The 16,333-nt window shown below is 54.8% G+C and overlaps 1 protein-coding gene and 1 long non-coding RNA gene across 3 annotated transcripts in view; one reads left to right on the top strand and one right to left on the bottom strand.

The window, feature by feature from the left end:
- The window catches only part of SPATC1 (spermatogenesis and centriole associated 1), a 23,227-nt gene extending 8,559 nt beyond the window's left edge, over window positions 1–14,668 (bottom strand). The window contains exons 1-5 of the mRNA XM_025871304.2: window positions 14,458–14,668; window positions 3,233–3,485; window positions 2,769–3,124; window positions 2,127–2,666; window positions 1,863–2,002 (exon numbers count right to left, since the gene is read on the bottom strand). Of these exons, the coding sequence (XP_025727089.2) occupies window positions 1,863–2,002; window positions 2,127–2,666; window positions 2,769–3,124; window positions 3,233–3,485; window positions 14,458–14,668 (1,500 nt within the window). The remainder of the gene's footprint in view (window positions 1–1,862; window positions 2,003–2,126; window positions 2,667–2,768; window positions 3,125–3,232; window positions 3,486–14,457) is intronic.
- On the top strand, window positions 10,583–16,333 carry LOC112823473 (uncharacterized). Of its 2 annotated transcripts, XR_003208066.2 has the most exons (3): window positions 10,601–11,456; window positions 14,460–14,654; window positions 14,934–16,333. It is a non-coding gene; the product is annotated as an uncharacterized lncRNA (long non-coding RNA). The 2 variants fall into 2 exon arrangements; XR_012378394.1 differs by having other exon boundaries at window positions 10,583–11,456; window positions 14,460–16,333.

Here is a 16,333-nt window from a genome sequence, read left to right as displayed (position 1 = left end):
CCAAGATGGCGGCCGAGGCACTGGCCAAGGGGGTGCCGAGCTCCTTGACTTCCTCAAGACGCCAGAAAAAATTGCCCTACATACATCCCGCTCTCACCTTCCTGCCTCTTGTCCAAGAGTTGCCGTTTAATGCTGTGACTGTTACATTCTGCAGCATAGACACCAAACCTCAGGGGAAGTGAAGAGGAGCCTGGAGTCAGCCGACTTGGCCGGCCAACATCAGTGGTTGACGGGTCTTTATCACCTTCTAACGGGCATTCTCAAACAGTAGAAAACCTCTTTTACTGCTTAATATCTAATTTCTATGTGGGCAGCTAGACTTGTGCTTATAATTAAATGTAATCTCTGCCAATTGGATATTAGACGTAACATTTTAGAGACATAATATTGTGCTTCTACTGTGTGGTTTGCCCGTTTTTAAATAGCCATGGCCAATGTGTGCTTGTGACACAGCAGTGGCGGCAGAGGTCCCTGGATGTGAGTCAAGGATCGTCAAACCAAACATGACCACGGTGGGCCTGCAGCATGAGCGACAGAAACGGCAGGTGCGTAGGAACAACCAACATTGTGAAGATGGGAAACTTCCCTGGCAATGCAAAACTACACATTTGAACTAGGTTTTTCCTGGAGCTTGACGGATGATCCTAAAATTCACAGTGAGGAGTGAAGGACCCAGAGGAGCAGAGACAGTCTGGAAGAAGAGAGGTGCCCAGGCTCTGTCGCCGTCCCATGCGGAGGACACCGTGGGCTGGGGAAGGTCAGAGGGGCAGTCCCAAGAGCCCGCAGATGTGGGCCCAGGAGGGAGGACCGAGGCAGGGCTGGGCAGCTCCCCTTTGCCCTCTACCATTCTAGCCTTCAGTGAGACATGAGAAGTACAAGTGATAAAGGAAAAGTGGATACTTCTGACCACATTAAAATTAAAAACCCAACCAAAGGACACCCTAAGCAAAGGAAAAGGCAAGCTCAAACCTGGATACAAACGAGCCCACTCTAATAGAAGTTATTCCTGTGGATCATACACCAGGTCTATAATCTATAGGTAAAGACGCCTGAGAGAAAGTGGCTGGGAGCACTGAGGGCTATTTCCCAAAGAAAGCCCAGATGGCCCACCTCCTCCACCCCGAGGCATGGGGTCCCACCCAGAGTTGGCACATTGGTGGCAGAGGGGCACACATGCCATCATTCTGGATGGCTGCTTCTGGGTATCCAGCCAAGCACAGCCCATATCCTGTGACTGCCCGCTCCCCCCCGCCCCCCGCCATTGCCTTGGAGAGCTTCACATGCATGGTGGCAAGGTAGATGCTCCCAAGCATCTTTGGGAAGCATTGTCCTCTGTGTCCCTCAACGGAAGCAAGCTCAGTGAATGGCATGCTAAGAATATACTGGAATGAGCCTGGGCCTGAGGCCCCTGGCCATGAGGCCACCAGCTGGTCAGAGGTTCTGGGACCTGCCTCCCCTTTGTCACCCCAGTGACCCTTGAGGGTACCAACGGGGTGGGGAAAGCGTCAGCTCTGCTAGTCTGGGGAGGGCCCCTGGGAGTGAGGGCTGGCCATATGGAGACCATCGCAGTGGCAAAGGAGGAGAGTGTGGGCCTGACCATGCTAAGGACTCTCCCCTGCCCTGTCCCCTGGGGAGGGCATGTGGCTAAGGCCACGGGCTCCTGATGCCAGATGCCCTGGACACCCCCTGGTCACTTGGACTGAACACCGTGCTTCCTCCGTCCTCGGGGGTCCTCGGATTCTGACGTGCTTGGCCAGGCTGGAGGGCAGGGTCCCTCAGCAGCTCCTCCGAGGCCAGCATGCTCCCCATCCCTGACAGGTGAAAGGGGCAGGCCCTCTGAGTGGGAGATGGGCGCCACACACCTGGATGATCTTCTCTGGAATGTTGGAGACAGTGAAGCCGTAGAGACGCGCGCGCTCGGGGAAGATGCTGGACAAGATCCTGCGGTCCAGCTGGAAGGCGATCTCCCCCACCAGCCTCTCGCAGCCTAGCTGCTTTGACTCTGGGGAAAGCAAGGGGTGGAAGCAGTGGTCAGTGGCCATGGTCAGCAGCCCAGGCTCGTGCCGGCGAGGTCCACAAGGGCATCAGGGGAGACGCCCCCGTGGTGTTGGCCTTGGGTCACTGACCTCGGGGGCTCTCAGGGAACTTGCTGGTCTTTCGGTGGGCCAGCTTCCGTTCCAGCTCTAGGATGCTCTTCCGAGATGTCTCTGCGCCACGTGGACCCCGGGTGTGGTTGACTGCAGCTGGGGAGGATGAGGTTCGGGGCGGGGAGTGGGGGTATCGTGGAGGGGAGTGGGGGGTGGGCGAGGGCTGGGTGGGGGAGTGGTGCGCCCGGGCGGGAGACTGGGGGGGGCACTGGATGATGTGGGTGGCGCTCGAGGGGATGTCGTTGGTGGGAGCTTGGGGGGCGGGCGTAGGAACAGGGACAAGGACTGTGGCAGCTGGAGAGACAGGTGGAGTGCTGGGGACAGGTGCAGGGACTGCCTGTCCCTGAGGGGCACTGGGCTGGGGCTGGGCGTCTGAGCTGCCGTAGGAAAAGGTGGTCATGGGGCCAGGCGTGCCCCTGATCCCGACAGGGGTGGAGGCCTGGATGGGTGAGTCCACAAACGTCCTGCTGAAGGGCTCCAGGTCCTGGGTCGGCTGGGGATGCTCACTGGAGATCGGGACTAGTGACACGGCAGAAAGCAGAGAAGTCGGGCCAGAGCAGGACCAAGGCCTGGCCTGGTGGTGGGGCGGGAGGCTGTTATCCCTCCCTCTGAGCCAGTTACCTTTGGTGGTGGCGGCAGGCCCTGCTCCAGCTGAGGGATGGGGTCCGGAGGGGCATCCCCAGAGCGGCTCTGACAGCCGCACCCTTGGGGCCTCCAACAGCACCAGATTGCTCATGGGGTTGGCCAGAAGGTTCTGAGAAACACCTAGAGGAGCAGCCGTGGAGGTGAGCAGGGGGCTGTTCAGAGAGACGGCCACTGTGCCTGTCATAGGGGCCATCAGGGGGCTGCTTGGAGTCAGGGGGCCAGTTGAAGGCAGGCCCAGGGAGCTGGTCAGTGTGCCTGCTGGAGGCACTGCCATGGGGCCAGTCAGGTGGCTGCTTGGAGTCAGGGGGCCAGTTGAGGGCAGGCCCAGGGAGCTGGTCAGTGTGCCCCCCGGGGACACTGCCATGGGGCCAGTCAGGTGGCTGCTCAGGGGGCCAGTTGAAGGCAGACCCAGGGAGCTGGTCAGTGTGCCTGCTGGAGGCACTGCCATGGGGCCAGTCAGGTGGCTGCTCAGGGGACTGGTCAGGAGGCTGGTGAGTGGGATGCTCTGTGACATGGACCCTGGGCCAGGCAGCAGTGTGTTGAGGGGGCCCATCAGGGGGTTCACGATGGGGCCTGCTGCGGGGCTGGGCTGTGGGCTGTTCAGCATGTCGGCCAGGGGCGCCAGAGTTATAATCCCCACTTCATCCAGGATAGGCTCATTTGCTGCTGCAGGGGACGGGGGCAGGAAGACACCTGGGGGGGACACAGAGAAAGCACTGAGACCCCAGGCAGGCCCATTGAGGAAAGGGCCTAGGCCAAGGTGCTTGTCTGCCTCTGATGAGCTGACCAGCTCTGAGCCTCATCTCTTAGGTGGGCCAGACAATGGCTTTCTACCTTAGGGGGTTCTGAGGGGCCCCTCCGCAGACCCCCTTTTGTCTCTCCGTCTGCTCCTCCAGGCTCACTTCTCTGAACACCTGTCCCCGGGTCATAGGGACCTTCCACAGCTGCCCACCCCTCAGATGTGCCCGCTGCTCTGAGCAGCTGACCCCTCACTGAGGAGCGTCTTCTGGCGGCTGGTCCCCCAGGTTGCCAAGTTGACCCATCCATTCCCTGGTAGGGAGCAGTGGGTCCCGGCCTCCTGCCCACTGTTGTTGTGGGGATAGCCTCCCCAGGTGGGGGCCCGCAGGGAGGCCAGGGCTAAAATAGGCACAGCATCTCTGGGAACAGTAAATGCGGGTTCAAGAGTGCGGGTTGGCCCAGACATGCGGCTTCACACTCCTGGATTCCTGTGTCGGGGCCTGAGAGCCCATTTCCCTTGGGTTCCTGAGGACGGTGCCCTTGAATGAGCACTGTTGTGGGGGAGAAGACCCCTAGGGCCGCAGAAGCTGGGGGGAGGGTGCGGGGAAGGTTTTAATCGAAAACTGCTACCCTTGTTGTTGTTCTAAAAGCCATACGTGCTCACTGCAGAGAAAGAACAGGGCTACAGAAAAGTGAATGTAAGATTAGAAACCTCTAGTCCTCTCACCGCACTGTTAGTCATAATACAAAGCTCCGTGTCGCCTTGAAGACTTTCTCCACACGTTTTATAAACCAGGGGTCAGCGAACCTTTTCTATTAAGGGCTGGTGGTACACATTTCCAGTTTTGCAGGCCGTGTCTCGTCTCCGTTGTAACAACTCAGCCCAGCTGCTGTGTGGGCAAAGCGGCCGCAGGCGACACGGAAACAAACGTGGATCCGCAGCAACCAAACTTTATTCACAGACACTCATATTTGAATTTCGTGTACTTTCGGCATGTCTGGAAACAGTATTCTTTTGATTTTCTTTCAACCATTAAAGATGTAAAATCCGTTCTTAGCTCCAGGGCCACGTACCAACAGGTGGCAGCCTTATCCCTCCTTGTCCTTACGTGTCCCCCCCCCCCCCCCCCGTGTTCTTGCGGGATGGCCTCCGGCCACCCTTCTCCGAGAGCAGCGCTCGCTGTGGCTGCCGGGCTCGGGCTCAGGCCTGTGCCGCGGTTCCTTGAGCCTCTTCCAATCCTTGGGCATGCAAATTGATTCCAGTTTTCCCAATGACAAATAATTCTACTGCATAAGACTTTTTTTTAATTAGGTTTTTAATTTTAATTCCAGTGTAGTTAACATACACTGCAATATTAGTTTCAGGGGTACAATAGAGTGAGTCAACACGTGCACACATCACCTGGTGCTCATCAGGACAAGCGCACGCCTTAACCCTAATCCCTATCACCTGTTCCTCCTCCCCCTGCACTGGCGACCATCAGTGTGTTCTCTAGAGTTAAGATGCTGCTTCCTGGGTGGCTCAGTTGGTTAGGCGACTGCCTTCGGCTCAGGTCATGATCCTGGAGTCCCGGGATCGAGTCCCGCATCGGGGAGTCTGCTTCTCCCTCTGACCCTCTTCCCTCTCATGCTTTCTATCTCTCATTCTCTCTCTCTCTGAAATAAATGAAATCTTTAAAAAAAAGATTCTGCTTCCTGGTTTGCCTTTCTCTTTCTCTTTTCTTTTCTTTTCTTCTCTTCTTTTCTTCCTTCCTTCCTTTCTTTTTCCATTTGCTTGCTTCTTAAATTCCACATGTGAGTGAAATCATACGGTATTTGTCTTTCTCTGGCTTATTTCGCTTAGCATAATACTCTCTAGTTCCATCCACGTCATTGTAAATGGCAAGATTTCATTCTTTTTTTATACCTGAGTAATAGTCCACTCTGTGTGTGTGTGTATTGCATCTTCTTTATCCGTTCATCTGTCGATGGACACTTGGGCTCCTTCCATATCTTTGCTATTGTAGATAATGGTGTTATAAACATAGGAGGGGCGTGTATCCCTTTGAATTAGTGTGTTTGTATTCTGTGGGGTAAATACCCAGTAGTGCAATTGCTGGATCGTATGGTAGCTCTATTTTCAACTGTTTGAGGAACCTCCATACTGTCTTCCGGAGTGGCTGCACCAGCTTGCATTCCCACCAACAGTGTAGGAGGGTTCTCCTTTCTCCGCATCCCCGCCAACATCTGTCATTTCCTGTGTTGTTGATTTTAGGCATTCTGACCGGTATGAGGTGATATCTCGTCATGGTTCTGATTTGTATTTCCCTGAAGATGAGTGATGTTGACCATGATACCTACAAAAATCTTTATTATTGATTCTTCTCCCTGAAAACAGACATTCTAGCGGTCCTTAATGCACACTGCTAAATCTACCTTCTGTAAGACCCCTCAGAAACATTCTGACATTCCTTCGGAAGTTCCTGGGCTTGTTGCTTAAATCTATGCCCCTGGAACACTCTACAGAATGTGTGGCAAGATGTCCTGAAACTTTTACTTTTTAAGATTTTATTTATTTATTTGAGACAGAGAGAGAGAGTGAATGAGAGCACGAGCCGGGTGAGGGGCAGAGGAAGAAGCAGGCTCCCCGCTGGGCGTAGTGCTTGATCCCAGGACCCTGAGATCATGACCCGAGCTGAAGGCAGATGCTTAATCAACTGAGCCACCCAGGCGCCCCAAGAAAATGACAAACAGTCTTGAAAGAAATTAAAGAAGACCTAAATAAATGGAAAAGCATCACAGGGAGCAATACTCCCCAAGTTCACCTGCAGATTCTATACAATCTGTCAGAATCCAAACTGACTTCTCTGTAGGACTGACAAGCTGGTCCTAAATTTCACAAGGAATTGCAAGGACCCAGAATGGCCAAAGCCACATTTTAAAAGAGAGAAGCCGTTGTAACAGGTGCCACTTAGCCACCCTGTACTTCTCCCTTTTACACTACCTAAGCAAAACAAGAGACAGAGAGGGAAGGAAGCAAGGGAGAAAGGAGAAAGTCGGAGGACTCAGTTTCAGATTTCAAAAGTTACTACAAAGCTACAGTAATCAGGATTACGTGGCACGGGCATAGTGAGGGACATATAGATCAATGGAATAGAATAGGGAGTCCAGAAATAAACCCGTGTATCTATGGTCTGATTTTCAACAAGGGGCCAAGACAATTCATTGGGGGAAAGAATAATCTTTTCAAAAAATGGTGACGGGCCTACTGGAATCCACGTGTAAAAGAATGAAGTTGGATGCCTACTTCGCACCATATACAAAAGTTAAATGGATCAAAGGCCTAAATGTAAGAACTAAAACTATAAAATTCTTAGAAGAAACCACAGGGTAAATTTTCAGGACCTTGGATTTGGCCATGTATTCTTATATGTGGCCCCAAAACTGTGAACAGCAAAAGAAACAATAGATGAGATGGATTTCATCAAAATTAAAAGCTTCTGTGTTTCAAAAGACACCATCAAGAAAGTAAAAAGACAACCCATGGAATGGGAGAAAGTATTTGCGAGTCATACATTTGATAAGGGACCTGTACCCAGAATCTCTAAAGAACTCTTACAACTCAATAATAAAAAAATAAGTTGCCCAACTTTAAAACGGGCAAAGGGCATGAACATTCTCAAAGATGATATACAAATGGACAATTAGCACAGAAAAGATGCTCAGCATTATTACACATCAGGGAAACGCAAATCAGAACCACTTCACCCTCACTGGGATGGCTATAATAAAAAAATCAGATCATAAGTATGGGTAAGGATGTGGAGAAATTGGAACACTCGTACATTGCTGGTGGGAATGAAAAATAGTGCAGCCACCTTGGGAAACAATCTGGCAGTTCCTCAAACAGTTACACATACAGTTACCATATGACCCAGCAATTCTACTCTTAGATATATACCCACAAGAAATGGAAACATAAATCCACCCAAAAACTCGTATATGGTTGTTTATAGCTGTGTTATTCCTAATGGCCCAGAAGAGGAAACAACCCAAAAGTCCATCAACTGATGAATGAATAAAATGTGGTGTATCCATTAATGACACATTATTCATCCATGAAACAACAACAAAACCCTAATACCAACTGGAAGTAGTGGTTTACTCTACAGCATGGATCAACCTTGAAAACACTGTGCTGGGTAAAAGAAACCAGACACAAAAGCCACATACTTATGATTCCATTTAAAAGAAATATTCAGAATAGGCAAATCCATAAAAACAGAAAGTAGATAAATGGTTGCTGAGAGTGGTAGAGGGATAGGTGGTAGGAACATCATAGCTAAAGGGTTTCTTTCTGGGGTGATGAACATGTTCTAAAACTGTCGTGATCTTTGTAAAAACCTGTGAGTATATGAAAAACTATTGAATCACACACTTTAAATCCGTGAATTGTATGGTGTGTGAATTATATCTCAAAAAGTTATTTTAAAAAGGATTCACTGGGGTCATAGGCATTTAGGTTTCCAGGAAAAACATTCATGGTTCAGGGGCCAACTAAATGCACTCACAGAGCATGGAGGAGCGTGTGTCCCCTGCTCAGGGCCAAGACTGGTGGCTGCAGTCGTAGACACAGTCTTCACAGGGTTTGCAATCCATCAGGGTCACCAATGAGAATCTCAGAAGCCACCTGGCAGAAATATCTGGCTGCGAGATGGGGAAATGAGTTTGGGGAGCACCAGTAATACTTAAACCATGACATGAGGTGTGAACAGGAATGTTCTACCCGGGGTCTGCAACCAGCCTCTGTTTAAGAAATTTCAGTCTCAAATACCATCTGATTTCACTCCTATGTGGAATTTAAGAAACAAATGAGCAAAGGGGAAAAAAGAAAAAGAGAAAGAGAAAGGCAAACCAAGAAACGGACTGTTAAGGATAGAGAACACCCTGATGGTGACCGGGGTGGGGTGGAGTGGGAGGGGGGAAATGGAGTTTCCCCCTTAAGGGGAAATTAAGGAGTGCACCTGTTGTGATGAGCACAGGGGGTTGAATGGAAGTGTTGAATCAGTATGTTCTACACCTAAGAGTAATATGACACCGTATGTTAACTAACTGAAATCTAAATAACAACTCAACTAGACATTTCAGTCTCATAGCTTTGTGCTCTAATGCAAGTATACATGTGATGGTTTAATCTTTTTATAATTTGCATTTAATTGATTTTTTAAAGATTTTATTTATTTATTTGACAGAGGGAGACAGCGCGCGCGCACGCGAGAGCGAGAGAGAGCGAGAGAGAGAGAGAGAGAGAGAGAGAGAGAGAGAGAGAAAGAGAGAGAGAGAGAGCACAAGCAGGGGGAGTGGCAGGCAGAGGGAGAGGGAGAAGCAGGCTTCCAGCTGAGCAGGGAGCCCGATGCAGGGCTGATCCCAGGACCCGAGCCGAAGGCAGATGCTCAATGACTGAACCACCCAGGTGCCCCTAATTGATTGATTTTTTTAAAAAATATTTTATTTATTTATTTATTGGAGAGAGAGAGAGTGCGCACCATGCACCGATGCAGGGAGGAGCAGAGGGAAAGAATCTCAAGGGGACTCCTCCCTGAGCAGAGCCCCACACAGATCCCACCACCAGAGAGCATGACCTGAGCAGAAACCTAGAGTCTGAGGCTTAACTGCCTGAGCCACCCAGGGGCCTGATTGATTTTTTAAAAAAAGACTTTATTTTTAATCTCTACATCCAACATGGGGCTTAAGCCCACAATCTCCAGATCAGTCATGTGCTCCACCACTGAGCCAGCCACCAGCCCCCTGCATCTTTTTATAATTTATATTTAATTGATTTAGATTTGTAAATCTAAATCTTGAAATCTTCCCAGGTTTAGATACAGTATTAGAACCTTAAAGAGAGTTTTAGATTCACTGCGTTTATATTTATTTTACATGTAACAATTATTTAGGGTCCAGGAAGGTGTGTTACACGGGACAATTAAAATTAGACAAGCAAATGTCTTAGATTTACAAATGCCCTTTACAATGTCTTTTTTTTTTTAAAAGATTTTATTTATTTATTTGAGAGACAGAGAGAATGAGAGAGAGAGCACATGAGAGGGGGGAGGGTCAGAGGGAGAAGCAGACTCCCTGCTGAGCAGGGAGCCCGATGCGGGACTGGATCCAGGGACTCCAGGATCATGACCTGAGCCGAAGGCAGTCGCTTAACCAACTGAGCCACCCAGGCGCCCTACAATGTCTTTTTTTAAGACTTATTTATTTATTATTTATTTGAGAGAGCGAGAATGAGAGAGAGTACATGGGGGGAGGGTCAGAGGGAGAAGCAGGCTCCCCGCTGAGCAGGGAGCCCCATGCGGGACTCGGTTCGGGGACTCCAGGATCATGACCTGAGCGGAAGGCAGTCTCTTAACCAACTGAGCCACCCAGGCCCCCGCACTTTACAATGTTTTTAAACTGCTTTACTGAACTGCTGACCACCCCCAACCTGCTCCTCCCAGCGGCAGCCCCTGCTTCGCGCCGCCTCCCCACTTCGGTCCCGGGCTGGTGGGGGCGTGGTGGTGGAGCGCCAGGCCCCCCACAGGCCTCCCGCCCACAGCCGCGGCCCTCCGCCTCGGACCCCGCCCCCGCCCCGCCCACCGCCGCGGCCCCCCGCCTCGGACCCCGCCCCCGGCGTGCAGACAGCGGGCTCGCGGAGTCAGGTTCCCGCGGGAGACCGAGGCGGAGGCGGGGCTCCGCGTAGGGGCGGGGCTAGGGCCCCGGGGCTGTGAGTTTTGACCCGGGAGGGTGGAGTGGGTGGCTGGGTGCACAGAGGGGGATCGGTGAGCGCAGGGGCGCTAGCTGAGGGTTCCAAGAGCGCTGAGGCGGCGGGAAGGGAGAAAGAGCGAGGGGGGTTGATGACTGGTCCCGAGAGAGGGGACCGGCCCTGAGGGGTGGTGGGTCCTGGAGCGCGGGTGGGGTACCGTCCCGAGGAGGAGGACGGGCCCGAGGGGCACAGGTCCCGAGGGGGACGGGTCCTGGGAGGATAGATCTAGGGTGCTGAGCGTCGGCTCCTGGGGACCCTGGACCTGAGAGGGAGAGGGCTGTGAGCAGAGTTTTGGGGGGCAGCTGCGGTTCTTGTGGAGGAGGGATGGGCGAGGGTTGGGGACGTCGGAGAAGGCCCTGAGAGGGTGGACAGACTTTGAGGCAGGAAGGAAGCCCCTGGTTTGGGGGAAGCGCAGGGGCAGGGAGGTGGGGAGCAGCGGTGGTGAGAGGCCCTTCCGGAAAGAGGAAGTAGGCTGTCCCCGTCTCGGGAAGCTTCCCGCAGCCTGCAGCCCCCAAGAGAGGACAGAGAGGGCAGCAGGCAGCGGGGGCTGGGGGCCAGAGCGGCCTTGGGTGAAGGAGGAGTGGGGGAAGGGACCAGGTGGAAAGAGCAACGGAGCCCCCCACCCCCGGGAGCCCGAGGCCTGGAAGTCCTAATCCCAGCCTGGCCCTTCGGGCCGCCTGCCACGTTCATGGGGCCAGGCCTGAACCTCTTGGCTCCTGTTTTTTCCCTGTGAGGTTCCTGCGGCCACAGCCATGATGTCGTCAATGTCATCGCCTGCTGTTCCAGGTACCCGCAGCCAGCGAGTGAGCGTCCCTGCCGCCCCTCCCCCAGCCGCAGCAGGGCTGCTGGGGCAGGTTGGTGGCCGCTGCCTTTAGGGTCCACAAGACGCCAGCCGCAGCGTCGAGCTCCCTGCCCAGACCCACAGAGGTACTGGGGTCGCCCTCAGTTCCTTCCACCGGGCTCACTCCGTTTCAGACCGTTCTCCTCTTCAGCTCTCAGAGAATGTCATTTTTACCGGGAAGATGGAAGCCCCGGTTCTGGAGCTTCCTCAGCCGCCTGCCCTCCTCCCCTCTGGGAGGTGTCCCTGTTCTCTTCCGCACCTTCCAGCGTCTTTCTGGGCTTCTTCCCGCCTCAAGGTAACAAACTCCGGTCTCTGCTGGCTTGAGCAGCTTGACTGCAGCTCCTGGTCTAGCTGCCGCCCGCCCGCGGCCACGCTTCGGAAGCGGGCACCGAGCCCCTATCCGTCCCCTCTGGCACGCGTCGCTCTTGCCCTCGCGGCGTGGGCCTCTTGCGTCTGGTGGGGCTCAAGTCTAACCAGGCTCATTCCCACCAGGTCGTCAGAGGCCCCCCACGTCTTTAGCGCTTCTCCTGCCTGCCCCCCTCCGCAGCTCGCACCCTGCTGATGCCCCGTTCCCTCGAAGCTGTGCCTCCGTGACCTTACCCGTGGAGGTTTTGTCTCTGTGCTCCCCTCCTGTGGCTTCAGGGATCAACTCTTGAACCTTCTCCCTCTGGCCCTGACCTCTCCCGGAGTGTCAGATTTGTGGTTGCTCCACGCAGGTGTCACGTGGGTTCCCAGCCAGGGTGGTCCCGGGCCGCTCATGAGCACCCACAAGCCCAGGCTGTGTTTCCTCCTGCAGGCCTTCTGGGGGGGGGGGCGCGGCCAGAGCTGGGAACCGCAGGGTTTAGGAGGACACAGAGCACAAGGGATCCCAGAAAGAGGAACTGGAGGTTGAGGTTGAGTTCACAAGAGCAAATCAAGAACGGAAGCCTGATTCCACGAGAGAGGCAAGTCACAAGGAGCCGGCAGGGGAGAAGGCAGCACAAGGAAGTAGCCAGAGAAAGTTCCTGTGAGGCCACTGCAGGGATCCTCCTTGGCTGGGTAAGGGGACGGAGACTTCTGCGGTCTCGGGAGGTCACAGCACCCGTCACCTGGCCACCTCTGCCGGAACTCCCTCTTCCATCCCTCACATCCAGGCACTTCATTTTCTTAAATAACTCAAGTTGATTTCTCTGCACCCCGCATTCCCACCATGGGCCCCCACCTGGATGACTGTGAGAGCCTCCGCAGGCTCCCTGCCTCGCCCTGGTCTCCTTCGAATCCCGTTCCCGCTGCAGCAGGAGTGATCTTTCTGAAGCATAAAGCTGGTCACTCTGCCAGGAACCTCCCGGCACTGCTTGCTGCCTTTAAGAGCAAGTCCCCTGTTGTCCTTGCTGATCTGACCTTTGCTGACCTCGTTACCACGCTGTTCACCTCTCACCGGCCCTGACACCCCCACACTCACAGGTACAACCACCACACGGACACTCACACTCACAGATACAACCACACGGACACTCATACACAGTACACTCACACACACGCAGCCTGGGCTTTAACCACACCGCTGTTTCACGTTCCTGCAGGCCCCTGGTCCTACCCTTTGCATGAGGTGCTCTTCATCCTGTAATGTCTTCCCGTCACTACGGGGCTCACCTTCAGAAAGCCTTCCTAACCGTCTAAGCTGGATCCTCCAGGAGGTGGGAAACCTGAAGTGGTCCAAGGATTCTTTTAAGAATCCAGCCTAAAAGGAGAAGACTTACTTTTTTCTTAAACTTTGAGATTTCTTAAATTTTGTTCCTCCCCTGGTCTTTATTTTTCTCAGCCTGTTGTCTCCGTCCTTATAGGAAAGCCTTTCAAAGGAGAGGGGCCTGTGTTCTTGTGGTCAGTATGGGGGGGGTGTGAGGGTGGGTTGGATGAACAGCCAGGTTGAATAGCAGGGAAGCCAGTGGGTAGGGATCCGAGGGAGGCAGCTTTCAAGAGTCAGGGGAAGGAGGCCTCGAGCCGGAAGTGGCACTGTAGGGGCAGGAGCACAGACCTGACAGGGTTTAGCATCCTGGTGGAAAGGCCAGTTCTTAGTCAGAAACATTGTGGTTTAGCCTGAGCTGAGTGCCAGGGAGTCGCTGGGCCTGCAAGACCCTGTGCAGGGACCTCCACTTCTGGTAGGGGACTGAAGCCAGTGGTGATGGGAGGGCTGGTGGTGGAGGGCAGGCCTGAGCCAACCTGGGAGCAGTGGGGCCTGACGTGAGCCGGGGGTGGATGCCCTGGCCGAGGGTGCTCTTGGAACTCAGAAGGAGGGGCGTTATCAGTCCCGAATTCCAAGCAGAGGTTTAGAAGGATGTGGCACTTAGGAAGCCACCCATGACCCTTCTAGAACCACTACCACTGAGTGTCGGGGTCCGCTGTCAAGCTGCAGAGGCCCAGTCGGCAGGGACAGCGAAAGAGCGGAGTCCTCCTTTCGGGGGACAAGGGTAGTTCCAGGCCTGCCTGGGGCCAGAGGGGCCTGCGGAGGGCGGGCTGCAGGGCCTGTGACAGGAACGGAGGGCGCACGGCCTTCTCTGGCACAGGGAGGACGCTGTAGGGAGGGGAGGGTGTGCTGTGACAACCACAGGATTTTATCACCTGCTCGCCCCCCAGTGTGACCTTCGCTGACGCAGTCAGCCACTGACTCCTACTGCCTTGCCCTGGGACACGGCCACCGCCAGAGTCTCCCTCCGTTATCTTCAGTGCCAGCCGGTTTCCGCCCCTGCTTTCCGTCCTTCCCGCACCTCCCTGTTCCTATCACCACACCCAGCTGTGCAGCGTCCCTGGCCTGCTGGCCTCTGGGAGCCGTCCTGGCTCAGTCCCCACGTATCACTCGTGGCTTCCCTGCCTCTTCTGTGTCACCCTGACCTGTAGATGTTCTGCGGCCCCAGGGCTCGGTCACACACTAATGCCTCCCAGAGCTCAGCTTGCATCCTGGCCTCTGACCCTGGCTCCTGGACTTGGGCTGTTGTTTGCCTCCTGGCCACCTCTAGGCGCAGAGGAATGGGGGTGCTGAGGGGCGGGGAGGCCGAAGGGAGTGACATATTGGGCCCAGTAGGGCAGCACATTTGGATTCCAGAGCTAGGAAGTTCTCAGTCTTTGGGGCTGCTTGGAAGTCCGGCTGAGGGGAGCAGAGGCCGGGCTCCGGCCATCGGGGCGGGTGGGACTTCCACCCCCGTGGCCCATGTGCCCCCCCCCCGCCTCACCTGCTGGGGCCCCTGTCCCAGCAGGTGGCTACTGTCTGTGCCCTCTCTCCGGGGCTTCCTGAGACCCACCCTCCCTCCTCACTGTCTTACAGTTTCTCGGGCGCTGAGGAGGGCTGGCCGCCGCCTCGCCAAGCCCTGAGCTGAACCCGCTGACGCCCAGGCCACCCGCTTGTGTCCTGATCGCCGACTTGAGCTCGTGATTCTCCCGAATGAGCTGTACCAGCTTCCTCAGCTCCTCATTCTCCCTCACCAGCCTCTCGATCTGATGCCGAAGCCCCTCATAATTGGTGAGTAGAGACATGCCCCGGGGCAGTGGGACGGGTGCCGCCCAAGGGAGGGCACTGCACCTGGAGACTGCCCAGGGCCCCGGGCCTTGCCCGGGTTGGAGGAGGGCACCAGAGTTTGCGAGTTGCAAGGCGGGCCCAGTGGGCTCTGGGTATTGTGAGGTCAGAGGCTGTGCCCCCCTCCTTGATCTCTCTGCTCTGCATGCCTCCAGGCTGTGCCCAGGTCCTGCCCTGGCCTGGAATCACCGACGCTTCCTCTGTTGGGCCACATTCACTCTGCAGGTGCCTGTTCTGTCCAGCTTCCTGCCGCCCCAGCAAGCTCAGCTCTGCTCTCTAGGCTTCCCTGAGGCCATGTCTCTACTGTGGCGCTTACCCGGCTCTGTGCTGGTAGCTGCTGCCTCCGTATGCCTCACTTTACAGTGAGGCTGGGGGTTGGGCACTTCCCCAGCAGCCCGCAAAGGGCCCAGGGGCACAACAGGTAGGTGACCAGTGAGTAGCTGTTGAATGAAAGCTCATCGCGCACCTTCCTGGCCAGGGGCCCTTTCCTTGGGAGGTTGGGCACACCTGGATTTAGCCTGTCAGCCTCTGTCAGTCTTCTCCTGGGGACATTCCACCCTCCATACCTGGACACTGGCCCTACTTTTTTCCAACCCAGGTGCTCAAAGCCTTTCTCTGACTGCCGGCCCAGGAGCTCCCTGGTCCAAGCACCTGGCTCTCTATAGCTTGGACTTTCCATTTCTGGCGACTCAGGCTCCCCTATTCCAAGTCCCCCATGGCAGCCCTCTGTGCCCACACCTCTGTTCTCTGACTCCTTGAATTTTCGTGCCTGTGGTCCTTCAAGAACCCAAGACATGCCCCTCGTCAGGTTGTCAGGTTCCGAGAATTCAGACCTATGAGTCCTCAGCACGCTCTCTTTTTTAAAAGCTATCTACACAGCAATCCTGGGGGGCCTGACCTTGGGAGTTAAGCGAGGCGGTGTCCCAGGGGTCTGCACTGGCTCTGTAGCCATCTGTGCTCAGGCGGAGAGGACGGCGAAGCCCAGGTCTAAGCCTGAGGGCGTGCTCCTGGTAGGCAGGTGGGGCGAGGATGGGCTTGGAGTCAGCCTGAGTTGAACATTCTACCTGGACCTCACAGTGGGGGCCTGCCCCCACCCTCCTCCGACACCCTACGCTGTAATCCTGGCTGAGTCGCCCTGGCCCTGGAGGCCTGGCCGGACGTCTCTTCACCACCCTCTGCTGTTTGTAGGACATCCCATCCTCTGGCGTGGGAAAACGAGCCTCTCACGGCCTTCCGGGTCGCCTGTACCATCCGGCCTGGCTTCACTGTTGGCCTCTCCTGGGGTTGATGCATCTGGGCTGGTTAAATTGATGGCTCAGCGTGGCTGGGTGCCCACGTGCTTGGTCAAACCCTGGTTCAGACATTGCTGTGAAAGTATTTTGTAGTGTGATTAACATCCACAATCGTTGATTTTAAGTCAAGGAGGTCACCTTCAATCATGTGGGCAGACCTCATCTAATCAGTTGAAGGCCTTAAGAGCAGAAAGCTGGGGTTTTCCAGGAAAAGAGCATGTTGGCCTCAGTGCTGTCCCGGAGGCCCTGCCTCAGTGTCCAGGCCATTGGCCTGCAGATATGGACAATTGTATGAACCAGTTCCTGAAAATAAATATCTTCATACCCGAGAAA

Source organism: Callorhinus ursinus, unplaced genomic scaffold (genome assembly GCF_003265705.2).
Source record: "Callorhinus ursinus isolate GAN/ISIS: 27379988/994484 unplaced genomic scaffold, GSC_fseal_2.0 scaffold5, whole genome shotgun sequence".
Lineage (NCBI taxonomy): Eukaryota > Metazoa > Chordata > Mammalia > Carnivora > Otariidae > Callorhinus > Callorhinus ursinus.
This window is presented reverse-complemented; position numbering and strand designations above follow the sequence as displayed.